General features: G+C 36.1%; 1 protein-coding gene across 6 annotated transcripts in view; it reads right to left on the reverse strand.

The window, feature by feature from the left end:
- Nucleotides 1–21,723, reverse strand: part of ESCO1 (establishment of sister chromatid cohesion N-acetyltransferase 1) — a 33,206-nt gene that overhangs the window by 3,338 nt on the left and 8,145 nt on the right. For 3 of the 6 annotated variants that reach the window (XM_082752967.1, XM_082752969.1, XM_082752968.1), the window contains exons 7-11: nucleotides 20,378–20,492; nucleotides 11,026–11,157; nucleotides 3,678–3,767; nucleotides 734–877; nucleotides 148–335 (exon numbers count right to left, since the gene is read on the reverse strand). In XM_082752967.1, the coding sequence (XP_082609093.1) occupies nucleotides 148–335; nucleotides 734–877; nucleotides 3,678–3,767; nucleotides 11,026–11,157; nucleotides 20,378–20,492 (669 nt within the window). Of the gene's footprint in view, nucleotides 1–147; nucleotides 336–733; nucleotides 878–1,728; nucleotides 2,042–3,677; nucleotides 3,768–4,357; nucleotides 4,481–11,025; nucleotides 11,158–20,377; nucleotides 20,493–21,723 lie in introns of those variants that run through there. The other 3 variants (XR_014316872.1, XR_014316873.1, XM_082752970.1) reach the window with 3 other exon arrangements.

A 21,723-nucleotide genomic window follows, 5' to 3' on the forward strand; every position in this document is an offset into this window, starting at 1 on the left:
ACTGGAATCATCCGCTGTGCTCACCTCTACATTGCCAGTATCGCTGGAAATGTAAAGATGCAAGCCTGAGACCCAAACGAATGCAATAAATCTCTTGGACTCCAGTCCATCAAACTCATATAACCAAGGAAACATTTCTGGTATTACCTGAGACACTCTATCATCCGAGAAGCAATCTTCTTTCGACGCATCATGCTGAATACCCATATTCGACTAATCCCGCAAATAGCAGGTTCTGGTGACGTTGAACAGCACCATGCTTTCTGTCTTTCGAATATGACTTTTTCATTTTCTGAACTAACTTCTGGAACCTTCTCTTCTATAACTCTGTAGCCCTGCAGGTGACGTCAAAATATGTTACTATATAAAAGCATCATTAATGATTAAATACAATTCTTGTGTAATATATTTCAGTTGAACATACATACATGTTGAACGCCTCACCAAAAAGAATGCATCTGTCTAATTTGATTTCTGTTGACAATTTCAGAATTGAAATATAAGATAAACAATTTAACCTCACAAAAAAAAAAACCTAAATCTTATCTGATTTAAAATAATATCAACAAAGAAAATCTAATTCTTATTACCCCCTGTCATTAAAGTGTCTGTACTTATTTGCCAAATGGCTAGTCTCAAACTCTTAAGTAATTCTATAGTTTCAGCATGTCTGAAGAACACAGTCACCAAGCACCAAATTTAGAGGCTACCTTTCTCCAGTTCAATAACTTACCCACTGGATATGCTCTGCAATTAAACAGCCAATAACTTTTTTGTCATTAGAAATAAAAAGAAGAGTTTTCGTTCTAGAGTAACACATGAGTGGAGCTTGCTGAAATCCCAAGTCATTGTCTACCATTTCTCTAATTTCTTCAACCTGTCAAAATAAGTTGAAATGCTGCATAAGAAACACGTGTATAAATATATATTTTTACAAATATACATTAAAATTACAGATTTACAGAAACACACTAAGTTATCTAGAACACCAAAAACTATTCCAGAAGTTAAGGATTATTGGAAGGAATGTGCAACACACAAGTCCACATAAATTTTCCTTAAATTATACTTGTCTGGAAACATGAAGAGCAGAAACCTCTAAATCAGCTTCCAGTAAGTCCAGACTCATTTAGCCAAAGGCTAACAGGGAGGATGCACATTATCAAACTGTGGACTCTGGTATTTTAGCCAGAAAATGAGGTCTATACAAAACGTTAAACAAGTGTAGTGGAAGGTTTTCAGCTGGTTATTTTTAAAGTCTTGAAATAATGAATCCATTAAGGGTCTTGAGCAGATGATAGCAAGCACAGTGCCAAGGGGTTTGCATAAGGGATCACGCATGTGTTTGCTGAAACGGAATGATTAGCTGTTGCCTCCTTCCTCGAGCTTTTGGCTCTTCCGTTAGTTTGTAAAGCTTAACTGGAACTCAAAATTTCAATGTTTAGTTTAAAATGTTTAGTTAAAGAAGTTTTAAACTTGCTAATGCAAGTTTAAAAGAAACTTATGAACCCCAGCATGAATATAAAGAAAAGCTTACGCTTGAGCTGAGGTTTTATTGGGGGAATCCTATACCTGTAACCAGGCACTGAAACATCTCATCACTTACAGGAGTCCGAAATAAATGTGGCCTTTTCTATGCGGTGCATTAAATGGCATAAGTGTCTTCAACGCATGTTGTAGTTACATTACTAAAACAATACTGGAATTACTGATGCTTTGAATATAGAAGATTAGCGGTGATCAAAGGAAAATTGTTTTCAAAACATGCTTTTAAAGTAATTTCAAAAATTCCTGGTATCAGCTACTCTCTTTTCTCATCTAACCTTCATGCACCAGTCATTTAATGACAATTCAGATTAAACAATTTGAAACATTATGTCACCTTTCTTAAAGTGCTGTTCCACAGCCACAGCGCTGACCACTGTAGATGCTCTCAACTTTAACCATGCAGGATTACAGAGAACTCTGTCCTAAATGACTTCATTTGCTACAGCTTTCTTTTCCTCTGCCCCAATTAGGTATTTTACGCTTGGTTTTGTTTCTTCCTCAGTCATTTTAGTAAAAAAAAATAAAAATAAAAAAAAAATGCAACTACATGCAAAACTTTATACTGATGTAATACTAAAATTCAGACAAAGCCACCAGAAAAACTAAACTTAGTAAACAAACTTATCTGCATTAAATACCGTAAGAAAAGCCATAGATTCTTTTTTCAATATGGCAACTTAGAAAATTCTGTTTTAGTCTAAAGAAAACCCACTGCAGTCACAGCATCTCAGGGAATCAATTAAAATTCTTGACTTACACAATTAAAATGTTAAAGCTTACAGCTTGCTAATTTCAGGAAAACCAGAAACACATTAAAACACATAGATTGGAGTAGTACAACCAACAATAAAAATGTTTTAATTACTATCTGGAGCACAAGCCATGGAATAGCAGAATAACTCAGGTGGAAAAGTACCTCGAGAGATTCAAGCTCCTGCTCTAAGCAGGTTCAGCTATGAGATCGAACCCTGTGACTCAGGGTTTGAAAACCTCCCCAGACAGAGCTGCCCAGCCTCCCTGGAGCAGTACAGATGTGCTGTGGGACAGTCATCTCCAGGTGGCCCTGCTTGAGCAGTGAGGCTGGACCAGAGGTCCTCCAGAGGCCCCTTCCAACCTCAGCCATTCTGTGAGTGCAGTACTGTGAGAAAGTACTTCCTGGTCACAGCAAATCAGCAGCAGAATGTGAGTCAGTGCCATACTACTGAAAAATGGAATGCCATATTAAGAGGTACTAACGCAGGCTAGCCAGCAAGATGCTTCTGCTCTACAGCCCGGCCAGTGTACTGTGCTCAGATTTAGATGGTGAGTTTCAAAAGAGACACGAGATATGGCACAGATGGAAAGAATCTAGTGGACAGTGTGACAATGATTAGAGCTCTATAAAATGATATTTAAGAGGGTAAACTGAAAAACAGCACACCCTTTCAATCTTCTTAAGGCAAAAACAACAGTTTGTTCAGGAACACAGAAGCTGTTGCAAAAAGGAAAAGAAGGATGTTACCTACAGCTGGGGAAGTACAACTTCCATGAATGAGCTAAAATTGCAGCGTGGAGATTCTGTTGGACATTTAGGGGAAATTTGTGAAGCACTGCAACAAAGCCTCAGGAAGTTATTTAAAAAAAGCAGAAGTTTTAGAAAGTTATCAGATGCATCATAACCAGAGCTGATCCTGCTTTGCACAGCGGAATGGAATAGATGACTGAGGCCACTTTCTAACTGAATCTCTTTTTAGCCAAAAATCATCTAGGAAATGGTGCAGGTATTCACGCTGTGTAATAAGATCAATACATTTCAACCTGTTTAAATAGAGTAGATTTTTTTTTTTTATTATTATACAAAATATCTGGCAGACATTCCGTATATTAAAAAAATAAATTAAAATTCATTTGGTTGATGCTGTTCCCACCCCTGCTTTCCGTTCTAGCTCAGACCCATCCCCCTATGAAGGGTGCAGCAGTGTGTAGGAGTGAGAGCTCTGACCTGTTTGTGGAGAAAGCTACAGAACCACATCAGTTTTGAGTCCTTCAACTGCTCCCACATTAGTTCTACAAATTTTACATCCTCATTACTCAGAATAAAATATCAAATAACAAAATAAGACAAACAAGTCCAGTCCTTTTCACCATACCTTTTTAAGTGCATATTTTGGGTCATCAGGAAGAACCATTATTATCTTCCCATCAGGATATTCAGCCAGAATTCTCTCCTTTTTCCATCCCTAAATAAAACAAAAATTTATCTAAACCATACACAAGATGTACCTTTACAAACAGAAATTGCATATTATTGTTCTAGACACTGAACTTAGGCAGAGACTTTGAACTATTTAGCAGTTGTTTTGCTAGTGAAGGAAACTTCAGCTAGCTTTTTAAAATGAGCACAATAGATATAATAAGATCTTATTTATAGTACAATACAACAGCCTAACTATAACTAGAAGCAATTTAGCAAAGTGTCTTATTTCCCAACTAGATTTTTCCCCCAAGGACTGCAGTGCAAACTGAATTTTAAAACTGAAGTAGCAAACTCGGCTCACATAACTGATCTCCAAACCTAGGTAATATTTATTTTCCAGAGTCCAGTGAATGGAAAAAACCCTAAGTTTTATTGAAAGATTTCTTTTTAACATAGTTACCTCCACAAATACACACTCAGTTTTAAAGTTTGGCATGCGAAAGACCTCCAGGAGGTTCTAAGTGAACTGATTGGCATGCAGTTGCCCAAAATGTAAGGAATAGTTTATTTTGTTACTGATCATAACTAATAAAGCCACAAGAAGGATACTATAAAAAAAAAATTTATAACTACCTTCTAAGAATCTAATGGGGAAGGAGGCTACGTTGTGTGTATCTGAAGTATAAACATACTCAAAAAAATAGAGGTAATTAACTCTTCTTCAGATCCACACTCGTGGTGAATAATGAGCAGTACCTGCATGGAAAAAAACAAAACAAAAAAGCCACTTAAATCTAGTAAGATGGGACTGGTAGATATTAGAAATCAAGTTGCTTTGACGGGACCTAAAAGTACTGAATGCAGAAGTAACTTCAGCCACTGAAAAGGCTGATCTACAAGTCTAACTCAAAGCAACTTTAAATAAAAAAGCCTTTGAAGAAACAATATTGATGGAATAATTCTCATTGAAATCTGTACCTTTCCACAAAATAATGTTCAGCTAAAGACCAAGCAATGGAATTTGGCACTGAATGAATGCCATATAAACTACCACAAAAAACGTCAAACTTAGGTGTTACAACACTTGATCTGTATCTCAATGTAATCACACTGATTTTAATCCCTTACCCCAAACAAGTCATGGAAAGAATAATTTTAGAAATTCACCTGCTTGCTGGTAGTCTTGGAACTATTTAAGTACAAGTTTAGCACCCAGCAAGGGAACAGTTGCAACACAGATACCATTTAAATCCTGCCTGCCTTTCTGCTCAGTAGCAGTTGCACTAAATGCCAAGACAACTACTAGAATTTGTATTATGATCTAAAAATGAAGGGCAATGACCAGCAGCCTTACAGTATCCATGAAAGCAGAGAAGTGCCATTGGTGGTACTGTGACACGTGCTTTGATTCTGTGAGAAAAGGCACAGAGTTTGCCTCTCCAACTTCAAACGCCATCCTCTCTCCATTTTTTGTCTTTCACTGCCTTCTGGCTACCTGTTTGCCCTACAAAAGCTTTCTACGGCCTACTTTAAACCACCTGTGAGCATCACTCAACATGCCTGCAGAGAAATAAAACATGTCTGACAGTCCTTCCTTTACAGTATCCAGAATGGTGCAGGCCTAATGCCGAAAATTCTACTCTAAATTTGAAGCTACGGTGTTCTGTTGACCTAGCAGCCAGGCATTTCCAACAAAACGTAGTCTGTTCAGAAACATTTTCTATTACCACCAGACCGTTGTGATATGTTTAAGCAACAGCCTATTAGCAGAAGTCTAAATATGATTCAGTAAAAATGCAATTAATTGGGAAGATAAAATTACTCTAATACATATAACTTATTTTTATTATCGTCTGCCTATTTATTTTCTTAAGTGATTATCATTATATCATTATAACATCAGACCACATTCACAGGAAGGGCAACTTCTAAATTCAAGTACTTTGAAATTTATTCAGAAATGTATCTTTTAGATGAAGTTCTTCAAAAACTTCCTGCGAACTCTAAGCTCATCCAAAACTTTCAGTTCATTTGGTTTACATCGGAAAGGGCATTTTCAACCCTTATACCTTTGTTTTTGATGCAGCTTTGTGTACTTCAAACAAATGAACTAATATTTCATCTATCTGCTTTGCTTTTTCAGTATCCTTACTGTTCAGTCTTAGTAAGGAATGAACTGCGCTTCCTTTAAACCAGACTAATGGAAATAATGCACAAGATTTGTCACTGCTCTTTCATATTCTAACATCAAAGCTTTTAAGGAAAATGTTCTATAGCTTCAGCTGGGACAGATCCTATTAAGTATCTACAATACATCAAATGCACTTTAGTACCAGTATCTTCCATGTGGTCAGAAGATGATTTCCCTTAACACACTTATTAATTTAAGAAAAAAAAAAGACTTGAAACAAAACACAACAACCTGAAAGGTATTTCAGTCACTGAGAACTAAAGTAGGACTCCTTAACTCAGGAGTCATTACTACCGGAAGAAACAAAAGCATTGTATCTGCAAGGTATTTTATAATCTTCTACTACAGTGTCAAAAAATTGTTCTTCCCTTTCTTTTTGCTTGCCATTACTATAGGGCACTGGGACTTTTTGTTGCACAAGGCGCCCAAGCATTCATGTACATTGCTTGTGATACACCAAGTTGAAAGGAAAGCTGGTGTTCCTGTCAGGACACATGTTCGGCAAGGCCTGGAGTAAAAGTACGTGGCTGCACCACCCTTCCCTGACGCTGGAAGCCTGTGCTTAACAGCAGGCTACCTGTAAGTAGCTGTAACGTGGCTCCTATAAACCTCATCGCCACAGGTAGGCAGAGCAGTGCCACAGAGCCCTATCGTGTGTGGTAACAGCTGCAGTGCCCTCCTCCTCGCCATCTCACGGCTGCTTATCCTACCGGTACTTCATATAAAAAACATGCCCTGAAAAGCTAACTTGTTTTTTAATCTGAGTGTTTCAAACTATCCTGTACCTTTTCCTCCCAATTCATACAAGGCTGTGCTTGCTTATTGAAGTGCAATGGCAATAAAATTACGAAAGGAAAAAAAGTAATTCAGAAAAAGGACAATAGAGCGTGGCAGTTGCTACTGCACCAGGACACAGCAGTATGGACAATTAGTAATTACAACTGTGGCGTGCAGTGCAGTGCTTTCACGGGCTATTATATATGTATGTAACAACCAGTGTAGAACACAGTGGGAAAGATGGCTCCAAAAGCACTGCAGCTGATATGTCAGGTGCTCAGTTTCACACAAAATATGCTCTGCTTATAGTTTAAGATATAGTTTGTGTCTTATGCAGATATGTCTTTAAAAATACTTAAATAAATTAGAAGACATTGAAGACTGCTTGCACAATTCCTTGTTTTAAAAGTCCTTATGTAAGAGTAGGACAAATTTCAGCAAATCTGCTTTTATATATGTTTTTGTTTTTTAATAGGTATGTGTGTATGTATGTCATGGAGTAGAGACAAGCCAGAACTATTTCCAAAATGAATACATATAGATGAAAACTGGTGTATTTTTCTTATATCATTTTTTCCTCAAAAAACATTGAAGAAGTGAGGAAAACTGAGTTAATAGGGTACCATTTTTGATATTAGGACTAAGAAAAACATTTGTAAAATGTTCTTCTCCTAATAATCAGGTTTATTATGAAATGTTATGATAATTTGCAGCAGAGAAATGGGCCTACTGCATTCTTCTTCCTGACTTTTTCATCAAGTTACAGATGTTCTGTCGTTACTTCCTCCAAGTGTAATGTGGAAACTGAAGTTTTGACTGCAGAATGCATTAAGATCCTTGGACGTAACCATTGGTTTAATTCTGTTAAAACTAAGATTCTTACAGAAGATAACTAATGGTTAAGAACTTTATTTGAAATGTTATGTTTTATTTTGCATACACGTATCAATTTCAGAATTAATGCACATCAAGAGAAGCATCAAATTTTAAGATGACATGAAATTCACCACATCTTCAAGCCTCACAGATAGGCTTGGATGCTGTTATAGCAGAATAGCTACTTAAATCTTAGACAGTTAAGTCATTAGCCCAAACAACAGCTTCTCCCAATTTTGTTCAGCTCAAGATATTCTTAACTAAGAGGATGAGCTTGAAATACAAATATATTAACTGCATTCACCTCAGGCACCTGGATCCACAGGCATTTTCTAACTTAAATATTTGTCTCTGCAACTTAAAAACCTCATTAAAAACATTCTGCTCTTTAAAAAATTTGCTGAGATTAAAGTGATGGTAAGTGGTGTTACAAAGATAGCTAGATTTGTATTTATTTATTTTTTAAACCAAAACTGAAACACTTATCCCTCCTACAGTTTTACCACTGGAGTTAACATTGGTATGTACATAGTCATGCAATTGCAAGCACGTTCTAGAATGGCATATTTTTTTCTGGAGATTTTCAGATGTCTGAAACCAGAAGGATAGTGAGACAGACTCCTATATTGTCTATGGTAGTGGATCAATCTCACACTGCCCTATTCCTGCTCCAGGACTGTCCTCGACTACCTTACCCTCTTGCTCTTTCAGTTACCACGCTTCTGTCAACAGAGAATGATACCCTTCAGGAAACTCATAGCAGTCCTTGCCAATATCCTATTCCCACATTTAGAAAGTGCCATTATACTTGCCAAATTCTCTCTCTCCATATAATGCCCACAACTTCCTTTTTGTCTCTATCAGCCATCAGTGACAAAGTGTGTAAAGTGTGTTTTTCAATATCATCTCCTTGTCCTACCTCTGAAGACATTATAGTATTTTTAGAGATATCTAAAAAGGATTTTTTAATAAAGGTTTAAAAAAAAAGTTTTAAAAATATGTTCTGTTGAAGAGAATAAGGTTTATTATTTATGTGCAGACTATCTTCTGGCCACTCAGTACTTTGAAAAAATAAAGGCAAAAAAAACACAAGCTTTATGCAGGCAGGCTAGACACAAACAATTATGAAGTCCATTTTCACAGTTCACAGCAAGAGAAGCTCTAGTGTGATAATGTACACAGCCATCTTCTTGTGATTCAGTGAAATGAATCATCAATAAAACTACCAGGCACGTAACAAGAGACACTCAACAGGGAGAAAGGCTGACACAAGTCTTCTCAAGTCTGACTGGGACTGCATCACATGGCATGAAGAATGTCAATAACAGGAGAATGAAAGATGCTTAGAAAACATTTCAAAATGGCCTCCAAATCAACAGCAATGACAAGTGTGTTAACTACATAAAAAACATCCAGAGACCTAATGTAGTAAGATCCCAAGGTCACCTGCATCAAACTAAGATCTTCTCTAGTACAATTTTTAAACTGCATGATGTTACTGTCCCATTAACACTTTGTGTCAGGGAAAGGAACACAGCCCTATTTTCAATACAGTAACTCTACATATAAATCTTTAGAAACCAAGCAAATCTCCAAATCATCCTTCCAAAAATCCTCACTGTGAACCTCCTACCAAGCAATCATTCTTCTGGTATTTCTGGGCAACTAAGAATTAACAGATAGAGACATGGTGTACCGATTCACTGGCAAGAAGCTTTATCTACAATTCAAATTATTTTTTAAGAGGAGGTGAGAATGTTTCCGTCATAGACATTACTAAAATCAAAAAAGAACCACCAACTATGGGTCAAATGATTAATATTAAAGATGTATCTACTTAGCAAGGCAGAAAACTGAGTCAATGAAAATTTTATAAGGAAAAAAAACAGAGATGAGGATTTAAAGACTCATAAGGCTCCTTCCTTTGTGTTATACACCAGTTACCAGCTACATCTTCACTCCACAGCATTCCGTCATGAAACACAACTAGACTCCTAACAGATTCAGAAATACAAATGTTTACTCACTGAACTGACAATACAAACAATTTGACTGAATAAAAATTGTGAAGTTTTAACAAGATACCTAGCAGCTGAGGAAACATTTGGTGTACTTATAACAAAGGAAACTTTCTCTAACTTATGTATAGTTATTTACAACTGTTTTAAGGAAGTCTGCTCTTTCACTTTTTTGTTAATCATGCTGTTACTCTAGACTTACATACATGTAAGAAATTTCAGCTCTTCCAAGCTCCAAAATATTCAATTTCAAATTTCAGTGCAGCTTCCTTCCACCACGTGAACCTAGCAGCTTTAAATAACTACTGAACTCATATGCCAGCTTCTGTCCAGAAGAACTAACACCATCTTCTATGACTTATCTTTACAGCTCCAGTAACATTCAAGATCCTAAAATACTTGGGGTTGTGGGGAGAAGACAAACAGGAATATTATGAAAAAACATTTCTGCCCAGTCTCATCCTACAATGTAGTTACTGCACATCAGAAAAGATCTTTTAAGATGTCTGGATTATTCAGCAAAAACTAACCAAGAACAGAACAAATACCAAAACTATTTACTAGATAGTTTCAAACACTTGAGCTATGAAGATATATTTTTGTATTTATGAATCATGGGATAAAATTGAGCTTGAGATTTAAGAGTAGCCCAACTGCCATTTGGCACGTACATGAAATGAATTGGTGGCCTCAGTTCAGTTATCCTGGAGGTCTTATCTACTCGAGTGTAGAGTACTGAAGGTAACATGTGTGATAAAGAAAATAGACTTTGTGGATTCTGTTCTGGATTTCAGACATGTGAACAGATATTTCCTGAAAGTCTTGTAATATCAGCTACTGTGAAATAGCTGATTTTACACCATCCTTAAAATTGTAGAAGGTTTTTCAAATCTGTGTTTTAATATGACAGATACTCAGCTATAACACATATAATGAACCTATAGAATAATATTTTAAATTTATATTTAAAGATTACAATCACACTACTAATTTGGTATGTGATACACTATGACGTTGTATCAACTGGATTGCTAGGCAGCATCTCTATTAATTACACATAATTAAGACAAATTTAGAAGTCATCTAACATTACACGATTACAAAAACAGTCAGCTCTTTATCTGACAATTAATCCAACTGCTGCAAGAAGCAGCCTGTATTTAGCGCTTTCAAACAGTAACATTATTTTGTCTTCCTATCACCACCACGTCCCCATCCCACAAGACTAAGGAACTGTAAAAGATAGAATACAAAAGTAATGCAACATCACTATCCTACTGAATACCTTTCTAAGTGATGTATAGTCTGTCTGCTATGGCTTTGGAAACTATTTCCAAAAGTGGACTTGTGGCCTCCTGTGATATTAATTTATTACAGCACAACAACATAATAATAGGAATTGTAACTAGTACACAGGAAGAAAAGAATTTTTTTCTTACCACATATTTTACGGCACTTATGAACTGGTTATGAAAGAGCAGGTGTTGGGTTTCATCCTCCGGATTTGAAGCAGTGTAAAGCATTCCACAAATATTACAGGAAATAGCACCAAATCTCTTCTGTCCTGCATCCTATTGAAAAAAAGGAAAAGAAAAAAAGTTATTTGTCATTTCCAAGCACAGTAAACAAACTTCAACAGAGCTTCCGCCTAATAAGATACGCCTGTTATAAATGTATAAACAATCTTCAGTAAAATCAACACAGAGGCTAAAATGGAGCGGAACACAAGAATAAGTACAGAATTTAGAATTCCATCTTCTGAAAATCCACACAGCCTCAAAAGAACACAAATCACAAAGGAAACAGTAACCAACATCAAAATTAAGCCTTCTCCTTACCACATTATAAAGAACCAACTTCTCTTTTACTTCAAGAAATTTTAAAAAGTAACTCTTCCGTTGTTACGCTGCTTGCAGTGAATATAAGCATCTTTCATACAGAAAATAAATGAACCACATCTAGACCCACACTATTTGGTGTTCTCTATAGCTCTGCTGCTGCTTGTTCTTTTGGCTGTTCTTTTTGAGGTAAGCCATCTTCCTGAATGCTTGGAAGGCTACCATACATAACAAACATTACAGAAATAATCATTAAGACCAGCAATATGTCAGCAACTGTTGATCACATTTTTATAAAAAACAGGTGTTTCAAGGCAATCAAATAGCATTATGATTGTTTTAAAAACCTCTCTCCCCATTACTTTATAGTTTGTACAGATTAAAAGCCTCATATTTAAGATATTCTCAGGACTTAAGTCTTCACTCTTAATTGGAAGCTGGTAACTATCATGTTTTAGTTGCTATCTTAATAGTCCATGGCTTATTTTTCATGTACTGGATAGCAGCTACAACACAAACAGAAGATCATATATTTACTCGTAACCTTTGTGTTATTCTCCTACTCTATAACCAACTATTACCAAAGTAAGGGCACTACTCAGTACCTATTGCTTTGTGATTTAGTCATTAAAACAGTACTATCAGCTTGCAAATATACTCAGATTGAGGAGTCAATGCCTAATAAAGAAGGAAGTCCATTGTAGAAAGCGCTCCTTTGCAAAGAGCTAAAGAATACCAGTTAGACTGAAGTCTCTAGCTAAAAATGCATGTCTGAAGGTATGGCTTAATGTTCCAACACAGTTTTATTTTTATTTTTTATTTTTTAACTACATTTGGATGTTGAGATTATGAAAGCAACAGTAAATGTCACTTTTAATCTATTTTAACATGTAACAGTATTGTATGTTTCAGGGTATAAAATTGCTATAAAAACAAAACACTTGCCACTTTGTTTTGTTTTAAAGGAAACTGACCTCTACACCAAATCAAAAGTACACAAATCCACAAGAAAACTTATCACCTGAATTTAATTTTGATTTCTAATAGTTGATTTATTCACAATCAAAAAAGCCCACTTTACAGATAAAACCATTTTGTAATACTGCAGAAGCATTTACAAATCACTTCTTACTCCTTCTATCTTCAGAGATATTTTTAAGCAAGTCTAAGAGCTAGATGCCAGCTCAGTGCTCCACACAACAGCAACTTATTTCAAGCAGTCACTAGAGAAGTCCAACATGTAGGTATCAGTTTCTTTCCAAGAAGAGACTAAAGGTAGAACTGCTTTGGTCGTGCAAATTCAGAGCTGGACTTCTTTTTAGGAAGTTCAGAGTTGAACAGCTTCTTCTGGCTGGAAGTCAGCCAGAAGAAAAAAGCTGAATCTGAGAAGCCATGGCTTTACTAGGATGTCAATTTGTGTGTTCATATGTTTACAGAAAGATGAACGGGTATATATTAATTTTACAAAAGAAAGAGGAGAGGTGAATCCTGAGGTCAGATTTGCAAAGTCAGAACAGGAAGTTTCTTAAGGTGTAAAAACTGAACCCAACACATTTTGTTCTACCTACAGATTTTCTTTAAAGCAGCAACATAGTTCAAAACAAGGAACCAAGCTGGCCACCAAGATGTACTGCATTTCAAGGGTTTATACATGAGAGGAGAAAAGGCTGTTCAGCAGGAGCTGGTGATCACCTTAGGATGAACCGATTGAATCAAACCAGTAATTCCTATCTTGAGGATGGGGAACATATCCCCTATGTCTAAGGTACAGTAAGAGGGAGTCAACTCTGGTGCTTAACAATACACTTAAAAGAAAAATGAGAAAATCAGCTACATAAAGCTGCTCTTAAAATATTAGTACAGTGGTTAAGTTTCATGAAACAATTTCTGTTCAGATTGAGCAGTTTTAAGTATTTAAGCTATAATATCTATTAGTTTGCTAACCAAAAAAAAATAGCTATGTAGGAAGACATCAAGAATTAGGGACAAGAATATCCTCAAAGCTATCAAGCTCCTTGGCTCATCCTATCTAACCTTGTAAATAAATATGCAGTGGGGGAAGTCTCTAGGAATGGATTATTTCCCCGGCATGGTACTGCCATAATTTACAGTCCAACTTTCTTGGATGTTGTATCAGTGTTTTGTTTTATTTTGTCCTCAAAAAGGATTTCACTGATACTACAATTTTAGCAAGCACTTAAAGGGTGGCACACACAGGTTAATACTAAAAACCTGTTATAGGAGCATCAGAAAAACACATGATAATATCTAAAGCAATCTTCTAGACTCTTGTAGCCTTAACAAATGGTGGTTATACATTTTAGCAAATACTTTGCAGTATCCTGCGGGTTACAAGGATGATGGCCTTTTTGTGTAAATTAAATACTATTTCAAACCCTCACCACAGGACATAATGCTTCAGGGAAGGAAAAAAAAAAAAAGAAAAAAGCTCTGTAAATCTAATGCGGATTATTGTACAAAACAGGGCATGCAAAAAAAAGTCAGGAGTTACGAAGAATACATTTTCATACTTGAAGAAAACACCTAGAGAATCTATTTTCAACCGTATGTCACTGCGTAAGCAAAATGAGAAAAGGAACACATCAAGATATAAGAAGTGTTCCTGAACAACAATAGTTCATTCAAGGTTGCCAGTCCTCCCAAATAGGCAAACAAATGAAAAAAAACAAACTTTATGCACTAGACATGACAGTAAATAAAACCCTTTAAAACTGAGATTTGGGGAATCAAAGTCAAAAAAGCCATGTTTTTTTGAAGTTTTAAAAAAGAAATATTGAAATGAAATTTATCTTGCTTTAACTTCAAATCGATGGACTTTAATATTCTCAGCAAGCACCAGATACTAGGTACTGGGCAGTAAACTGTTAAAGCACTCAATAAAGGTTGTAAGAATTTTGACTCTCAGACCTTACTGCGAAAGACTTTTTCAGCTGTATTTAAGAAAATGTGTAGTGATACGACAAGGAGGAATGGTTTTAAACTAAAAGAGGAGAAGATTTAGATAAGGCATTAAGAAGAAATTCTTCACTCCAAGGGTGGTGAGGCAGTGGCACAGTTCGCACAGAGAGTCTGTGGATGCCCCATCCCTGGAGGTGCTCAAGGCCAGGCTGGATGGGGCTTTGGGCAGCCTGGTCTGGTGGGAGGTGTCCCTGCCCATGGCGGGGGCTGGAATGAGATGATCTTTAAGGTCCTTTCCAGCCCAAACCATCTTATGATTCTACGAAAACGTGATGTTACAGGAATAAAAATGTGTTGCTCTATTTAAATCTCAGTTTTCTAAACAATAACAATAAAGATCAAAGATACTTTTATTTCCAAAGGAAATTCTGGGAGTGTAGATGACAATTGAGCATTCCTGACATATCAGGCAATCATTAATGTAAGCACAGGATATCCAAGATCCACTGTTTCAGGGCTAACTGTAATCAAACATTGCGGCAATGTCGTCTTAATCTCCAGAAGTTTTTCTCAATTCTGTGTTAGACAAAGAAAAGTCTTACCAATATCTTCTTTGAGAAGGTGCATGTCTGCTGATCCTCCATATGTGGAATAAGGAGCCCTGCAAGCAAAAAAGGCATTTGGTGCCTCCGTAGTAGACAAAAAGGGGCCCTTTTTTTTTTTTTTTTTTTTTTTTCCTCTCTTCAGGCACAGATTAGGTCACCTCCTTCTTTATTACCTAGTGTGTTTCAGAGGAAGATTACTTTTTCCTCTTGCCTTCTCATAGAGCAAAGAATAAACCCCAGCCATAAAAACAGGCAGGCTGGCAAGGAAATACAATGAAGAGCAGGAAGGAGCAACACAAAGATTTTGGGGCTCTCCACAGAAAACGAAAATGTCAAAGAATGCGATTTCAATGAAAGATGCATTCAAGACAGAAGCTGACGTGGGGATCCCCTTGCTGACCAGGAGGATCAGAAGACATGACCCAACTCAGAAACAAGTTTCACTTTGAAATGAACTGCTGCATATGGAATTTACAACAGCAGTGACAAAGAAAAAAAAAACTAAAACATTAGTAATGCCCCTCTTTCTGAAAAGCTAGTTTAGCCAACTTGAAACTTTCAGAACTGTCATGTATCTGATTTGATAGACTTGGAAAAAAAATGAAAATGGAGGGGTCATTTTCCATCATGAAATGACATCATTAGTCATTAGCTAAAGTAGTATGAAAAAAATACAAAGTTAAACAACAAATCTGCACGATATTTACTAGGGATGATCAATTCATTCTCAACCCATGTAAGAACATAACTCAAGTATATTACAGAGTGTGTTACACTGCTAGTAGCCTTGCTGCTTCAGTTCCTGTAGCTGGTCCCAGCTAACCGTATGAAATATTCTCTCAGAAACTCTCAGGACCAACGACACTGAACGCAAGCCACCTGAATTTGCTGGAGAAGGCTGGGCTCCTGTGCTGGAGCTGAAATGGGAAGGAGTGACTGTAGGAGAGGATGACCGCTCCTGCCCCGCTAAGGACAGAGCTGTCCCAGAGGGTAAGATTTGTGAGAAGTGAGGGAGAGTGACTTCTCTTGTCTCTACTAAACTCCCTCCCTGGTCATGTTCTTACTGGGACTACAGGAAAGAACAAGAGACAGTATTTAACTAACATGAACAACAAAACATTGCCCTTGAATCATTCTCCACTTCTTCAGAGAAACTGCGAACCAGACTGTACTAGGGCAAGGAAGAAAGCTGCAATTTTAAATGCTTCTTAGGCAACTTTCTTCAGACTCTAAGAAATCACTTTTACACTTCCTTTATTATTTCCATCAAGGATTGTGCTTTCAACTTAAATTAAAACATTTCATTTATATATTATCTGTTTCAGTCAAATAAGAAACTATGCTAAGTTTAAACGAAATATCAGTAGGCAACAATTCAAGTATGATAGCCAGGTGTGTAAACTGAATTAGCCTACACACCCCTTCTACATATAGCACCAACTCAAACCCCAGAATCAAAAGCATCTTGTATCAAGCCCTCCTGATCCACGCATTTGCTGATATTTAGGGATATGTAAGGATCTACATTTCTTAACACTTGCTCCCATCCAGATATTAATTCAATCAGATCTTCAGAAAGGCAGAGAAGTCTCTATACTATCTTTTTATCACATCAGTGATTTGTTTTCACTGTTCAATCTTTTTACATGATCTTTCTGAAAACTGTTGAGTATCATTTTCAAGAGACTAGCTTTATTTTCAAAGGAACAAATCTCATCTTATGAAAATTGAAAACATATGCTTTGCATATTTGGATTTCTTTCAGTTTCAGAAGTTAAAGGAACAAGTAATTTCATATTCAGTTTCTCACATTTGCACATGAGATTCAAGTATTTGGAAAAAAAATCATTTTAGTGCACTACTCTATATTGCAGTTCGGAATTTCACTTAAGATGTCAATCTACTAACCATACACCTAGTACTTAAATGAAGTGTGAGAGTGCAGTCCACAAACATTCAGAACAGACTACTTCTTGAAACACCAAGTAAAGGATTTGGAACTAACATATTTGAGACCTCAGTCTGAATTTCCTCCTGAAGAACAGATCGTACTCCCCTAGGTCAGAACCTAAATCTTTCGACATCGCTCTGGGTACCGCTGTTGCCTATCACACTTTTACAAAGGTCGTTGCAGCATTACATGCCTCCTTTTTTTTTTCAGCTTAAGTGCCACACTCAGAAGAGCCTTGCTTTTTTAAGATGTATAAGAGCAAGCAAATTTGAAGAACACAAAAAACAGCACATTGTCTTAGCTCTGCCTCTTTATAACGACAGTAATTTAATGTTTGAAAGCTGCTTAGGTAACTGTATGAGGTGTAGCAAGAAAGAGAATGGTGAAAGAACAGCTACTAAGTACTTCTACAACTGGAAATTATAGTTTTACTTCTTGCAGTCACAGAGCCCAGAAGCTTGTTAAGGATTCTGTAACTTCAGAAAAATAGAAAACAAATCTATTCATTAAAGCTACCATATGGGAAAAGGAGGAAGGTATTATACATCCTTAAGGACTGAATATAAAAAATAAAGCGTATTATGGAAAACAAAGACTAGCTTTACCCTAAATAACACTTCCCTAAAGGTATCTCAGGAAATAAAACAGTTAGAATACACAGACAATATTTTTAACATTTCAGACTCTGAGCCTTCAGATACTGTAAAGACAATTAAAAGGACAGATGTCAAACTTAAACAAAGGAGACTAGGGAAGTTCATTAGAGAAAAAAAAAAAAAAGAAATAGTGAAACAACAAAGTATTGTGGGGAGTTGAACTAGGCCCAACTCCCCTCCAAAGCCTAACCTTTCAGATATTTAGAAAAAAAATGTTCTGTACACGTTAATAGGGACTGGATTGATAAGATACCCAGGAAATCAGAACTCACAGTAGAGACCCCAAAACTGAACTTTTCAGACTTTTTTTATTAAAAAAAAAAAAAAAAAAAAGTATAATAAAGTTTGAGTTAAATGTTCCAGAGAAGCTGTGGATGGTGGTGTCCCTGGAGGTACTCAAGGCCAGGCTGGATGGGGCTTTGGGCAACCTGGTCTGGTGGGGGGTGTCCCTGCCCATGGCAGGGGGTCCTTGGACCAAGGTCTCCTCGAACCCGAGACTTTCTGTGATTCCCCACAAAGAATACAGTAATGATTTTTCCCCATCTTTGCTCAAATTAAAGAAGAATGAGACTGCTTCTCTTAATACCTCTCATTAGAAACTTCAAAGAAAAAAAAGTTTCTAACTATTAACTATACTTTTTTCTTTTACCAACACTATAAATGCTAGTTTCACTGATCTGGCTGTGTAAGCCTGTTTTCTGTATGGGGGAAATTTCAACGTGAACAGCTAGCAGCTTTTGAACCAAATGAATCGTTTGTCTGTTCTTAAGACGATCATTACAGAAGTACATAAGCACCTTTGAAAGTATCTCCAAAACCAAAACAAAAAAAAACAACCCTTCTCAGAGCCATTCAGCATCATCATTTACGAAATTCACCATGGATATGCAAAACAGAACCATTACTTTCAAAAAGTACCATACCGTATTAGACATATTTAATCCCATTCTTTTGAGTATTTGTATGAACAAAGTCTGGTACTTTGGAAGACCACCTAGTGCTTCTTTTCCCTCCAGACGCTAGCACAAACTATTCTTGACATAACTTGACATATGTCTTGTCAGCACAGTAACTAATGTCAAGAATAGTGGTTTACGAAGTGACATGTCAAATATTTGAGATCTCCTACATGTTTTGACAATGCTAAAATCAGTTTTCCCCCCAGGTAAAAGAATATCAGAGCACTACCTTCCCTAATGGTCTCTTGGTAAAGTGATCTACAGGCATTACCAAAATGCCCCTTCAACAGAATAAAAAGCCTGCTCCAAACTCAGTGAATTTGATTTGTGTGAAGTGTTGAAACATATTAGACACTATGAAGCTGTTACTTTCACATTTAAAAATGAAATATGCTGCTTGCTTGCATTTTCCAGAAATACACACAGAAAACAAGAAACTAGGTCTCTCCCATTTTCCCTAGTGTTCTTCATAGATATCCATTCTTCATATGCTAAACTGTTGTTAGGTTAGGGAACTTACAACTCTTCCCGCTGAATATATGGTTAAAAAAAAATACATTCTTTCCCCAGTAGCTAAGCAGCAAGTTATATCTTTCTTCTTGTCAAGGGTCCTAGGCAACTGTTCAGTTAAGCTCTATTACTGTATGACCAAAAATTAAGTTAACCTCACTGTAGTGAAAAGGAATACTCCTACAGTCCTTTTAATATAGTTAAGGTATTTAATCACACATTTTAACTCTGTTGGTAAAATGACTTTTAAAAGAAACAATAGGTGAACTACTTAGGAAGCGTTAGATGTTGTTCATATACACCATTTATCACCTTGTGAGTAGGCATTCAAGTGTCTAGATTTGTATCATTTAGGCAAATCAAGGATATACTTATCGAATTAATTCTCAGAAGCTCTGCTTTTGAAATATTAAAGTATGGATGCAAGAAAGTATTCAGAGTTCAGCTGGTTCTATTTTGGTTATTATTTTCATCTATACAATCCATGCTTTACATGAAAAATAATGCAATTTAGCAAGACCACCAATTCTGTATGAGAGGGGTAATTTTGCTGACAAGCGTCCTACTGAGCCCTTCTTTCTCACAGCCTGGCTTCCCCTCCCATTCTAGATTCCCAGCTCCATTTTTCAAATTTTTAATTTCTCAAGGATTATCTGGTATGTTAATCAACAAAAAAGTAAAATGAAGCAAACAAAAACTCCAATTGTTTCACTATGAAGTTGCGTGATTCTACAAGACAGAAAAACAACTGTCTTTCCTGCGATAAAAAAACACCACTCTTCCTTCTAATTTTGCATTCGCTTGTTTTAAAGGACATACCTGCATTTGGTAACTAATGGCAAATGATGGTGAGAACAAAGAACCAAACCATTATGCTACTTAAACAGTGTGGTGAAAATTAGTGCGTTCACAGGAAAAATGTATTTGTTCCAAGACAAAGGTTTTCTCTGAACAACATATACTTCATTAATGAAAGAATAAATCCATTCATATTAATTTTGTACACAGCCTGCCAGATGCAAATCCCCTTATGCATCTGAAATTTTAAGAAACAGATTTTGCACCTAAGTAAAGGCAAGTTCATTCTCTCTAAAGCAGAATTTTACTGTACAGTCACTCTTTTCCAGAAGAGCATTTTTAAAAAAGAATCAGTTTTAAATGTCAGTCAGCTACCATTTTTCCGAACTATTGAATGACAATTTAATAAGGGCTCAATTTTCACAAATCATTTACAATGGCAATAGTAATATGTATGAGTAATGATTTTTAGACTAGTTCATAAAAACACAGCACTGCTAATTCCAAAGTAATTTGTTTGAGAAACATAAACCTTACTAAAAGGGTAGTACTTACTATGATTAGCTGCTTATCGCCATCTTTTCCTGCTTCTTTTAGCTTTTGAATATGTTCCTCAGATGGTAGGAAGTTACTGCACTTTGATGCTAATGAAGGATTTGACAATGGAACCCTTGAAATATAAACATATTTCACGTTAAAAGGGGACTGCTTATATCTGTCATCCCAGACACTTAAAGCTTTTCTGATTAGTATAACTAAACTTTAACAAGATGCAAATCCAAGTTAATAACCTAAAACAGACATATATATTTCAGTTTGCAATTCTACTGGAAAAATAGGCAAATAAGAGGATTAAACAAAAACACAGTTCATGACCAGCCTAATTACAAGACTATTTTAGTAACCGCCCCCCAGAAAATTTTGAGTAGGGTAGGTTATTCACATCCATTAACAGAATCATTAACTGAGAAATTTTCAGAGCGTGAAGGATGATGCCTCATGCTATACATTTCCTACACAAGGTTTAGGTTTCTAGTGTCAGGTATCACACATCAGGCTGCTAAAGCAGATCATATAAATATTCCCACAAATGTAAGTGGGCAATATAAAACATACGTCATAAATCTCTCAAACTCAATTCAAACTTATATTCTTACTACAGGCAGTAAAGGGAGATGGGAAAGAAGGAAGGAGGAAGAAGAGGACATAAGGGATAAATTGATATATATTACTGCAATCTTCTCGCTCAGCTAAGTCTCCCTTTGTTACAACTGAAAGAAAGGCTGGAAAGCACTATAACAAATCAACAAGAAAATTAACCCTCTACTATATTCGGGGGAAAGATAACATCAATTCCAAAGTTGGATAAAACGTGTGGAGATAACCAGAAGAAAACACACAAAACTACTGAAAGCACACATTTACATATTCTATTTCTAAGCAAACTAAAGATATAGAGCAAATACGTAATGGCAGTTGCTGCTGTAGCACATGCAGCAAGTTAACTAAGTGAGCTTTTGAAAAACAGAACAAAACAAAAACACCTTTTCCCAGATATTTTAAAGGAACATTTTCTGTGCAAGAGCATTTTTCTTGCAAAATCCAAGATCTTTTTTTCTCCAGCCATGTGCCCCAAAATTTGCATTAAGTAGCTACTTTAAGGACCCCCAAAAAAAGAGCTATGCTGTAGATAATATACATTACTCTTCATGTTACAAGAGGAGTAGCACAAAATAGAATGATAGTTTAAGCCTTGGATAAATCAAGAGTACTGTATGGAAATCTGGACAAAAAAGCTCTCAGAAGACTAATACACATATATATTATTATGTAATACTATATATAATATATATGTAATTATATATATATTATATACTTTATATATACATACACACACAAAC

This window comes from Aythya marila (assembly GCF_965140915.1).
Source record: "Aythya marila genome assembly, chromosome: 2".
Classification (NCBI taxonomy): domain Eukaryota; kingdom Metazoa; phylum Chordata; class Aves; order Anseriformes; family Anatidae; genus Aythya; species Aythya marila.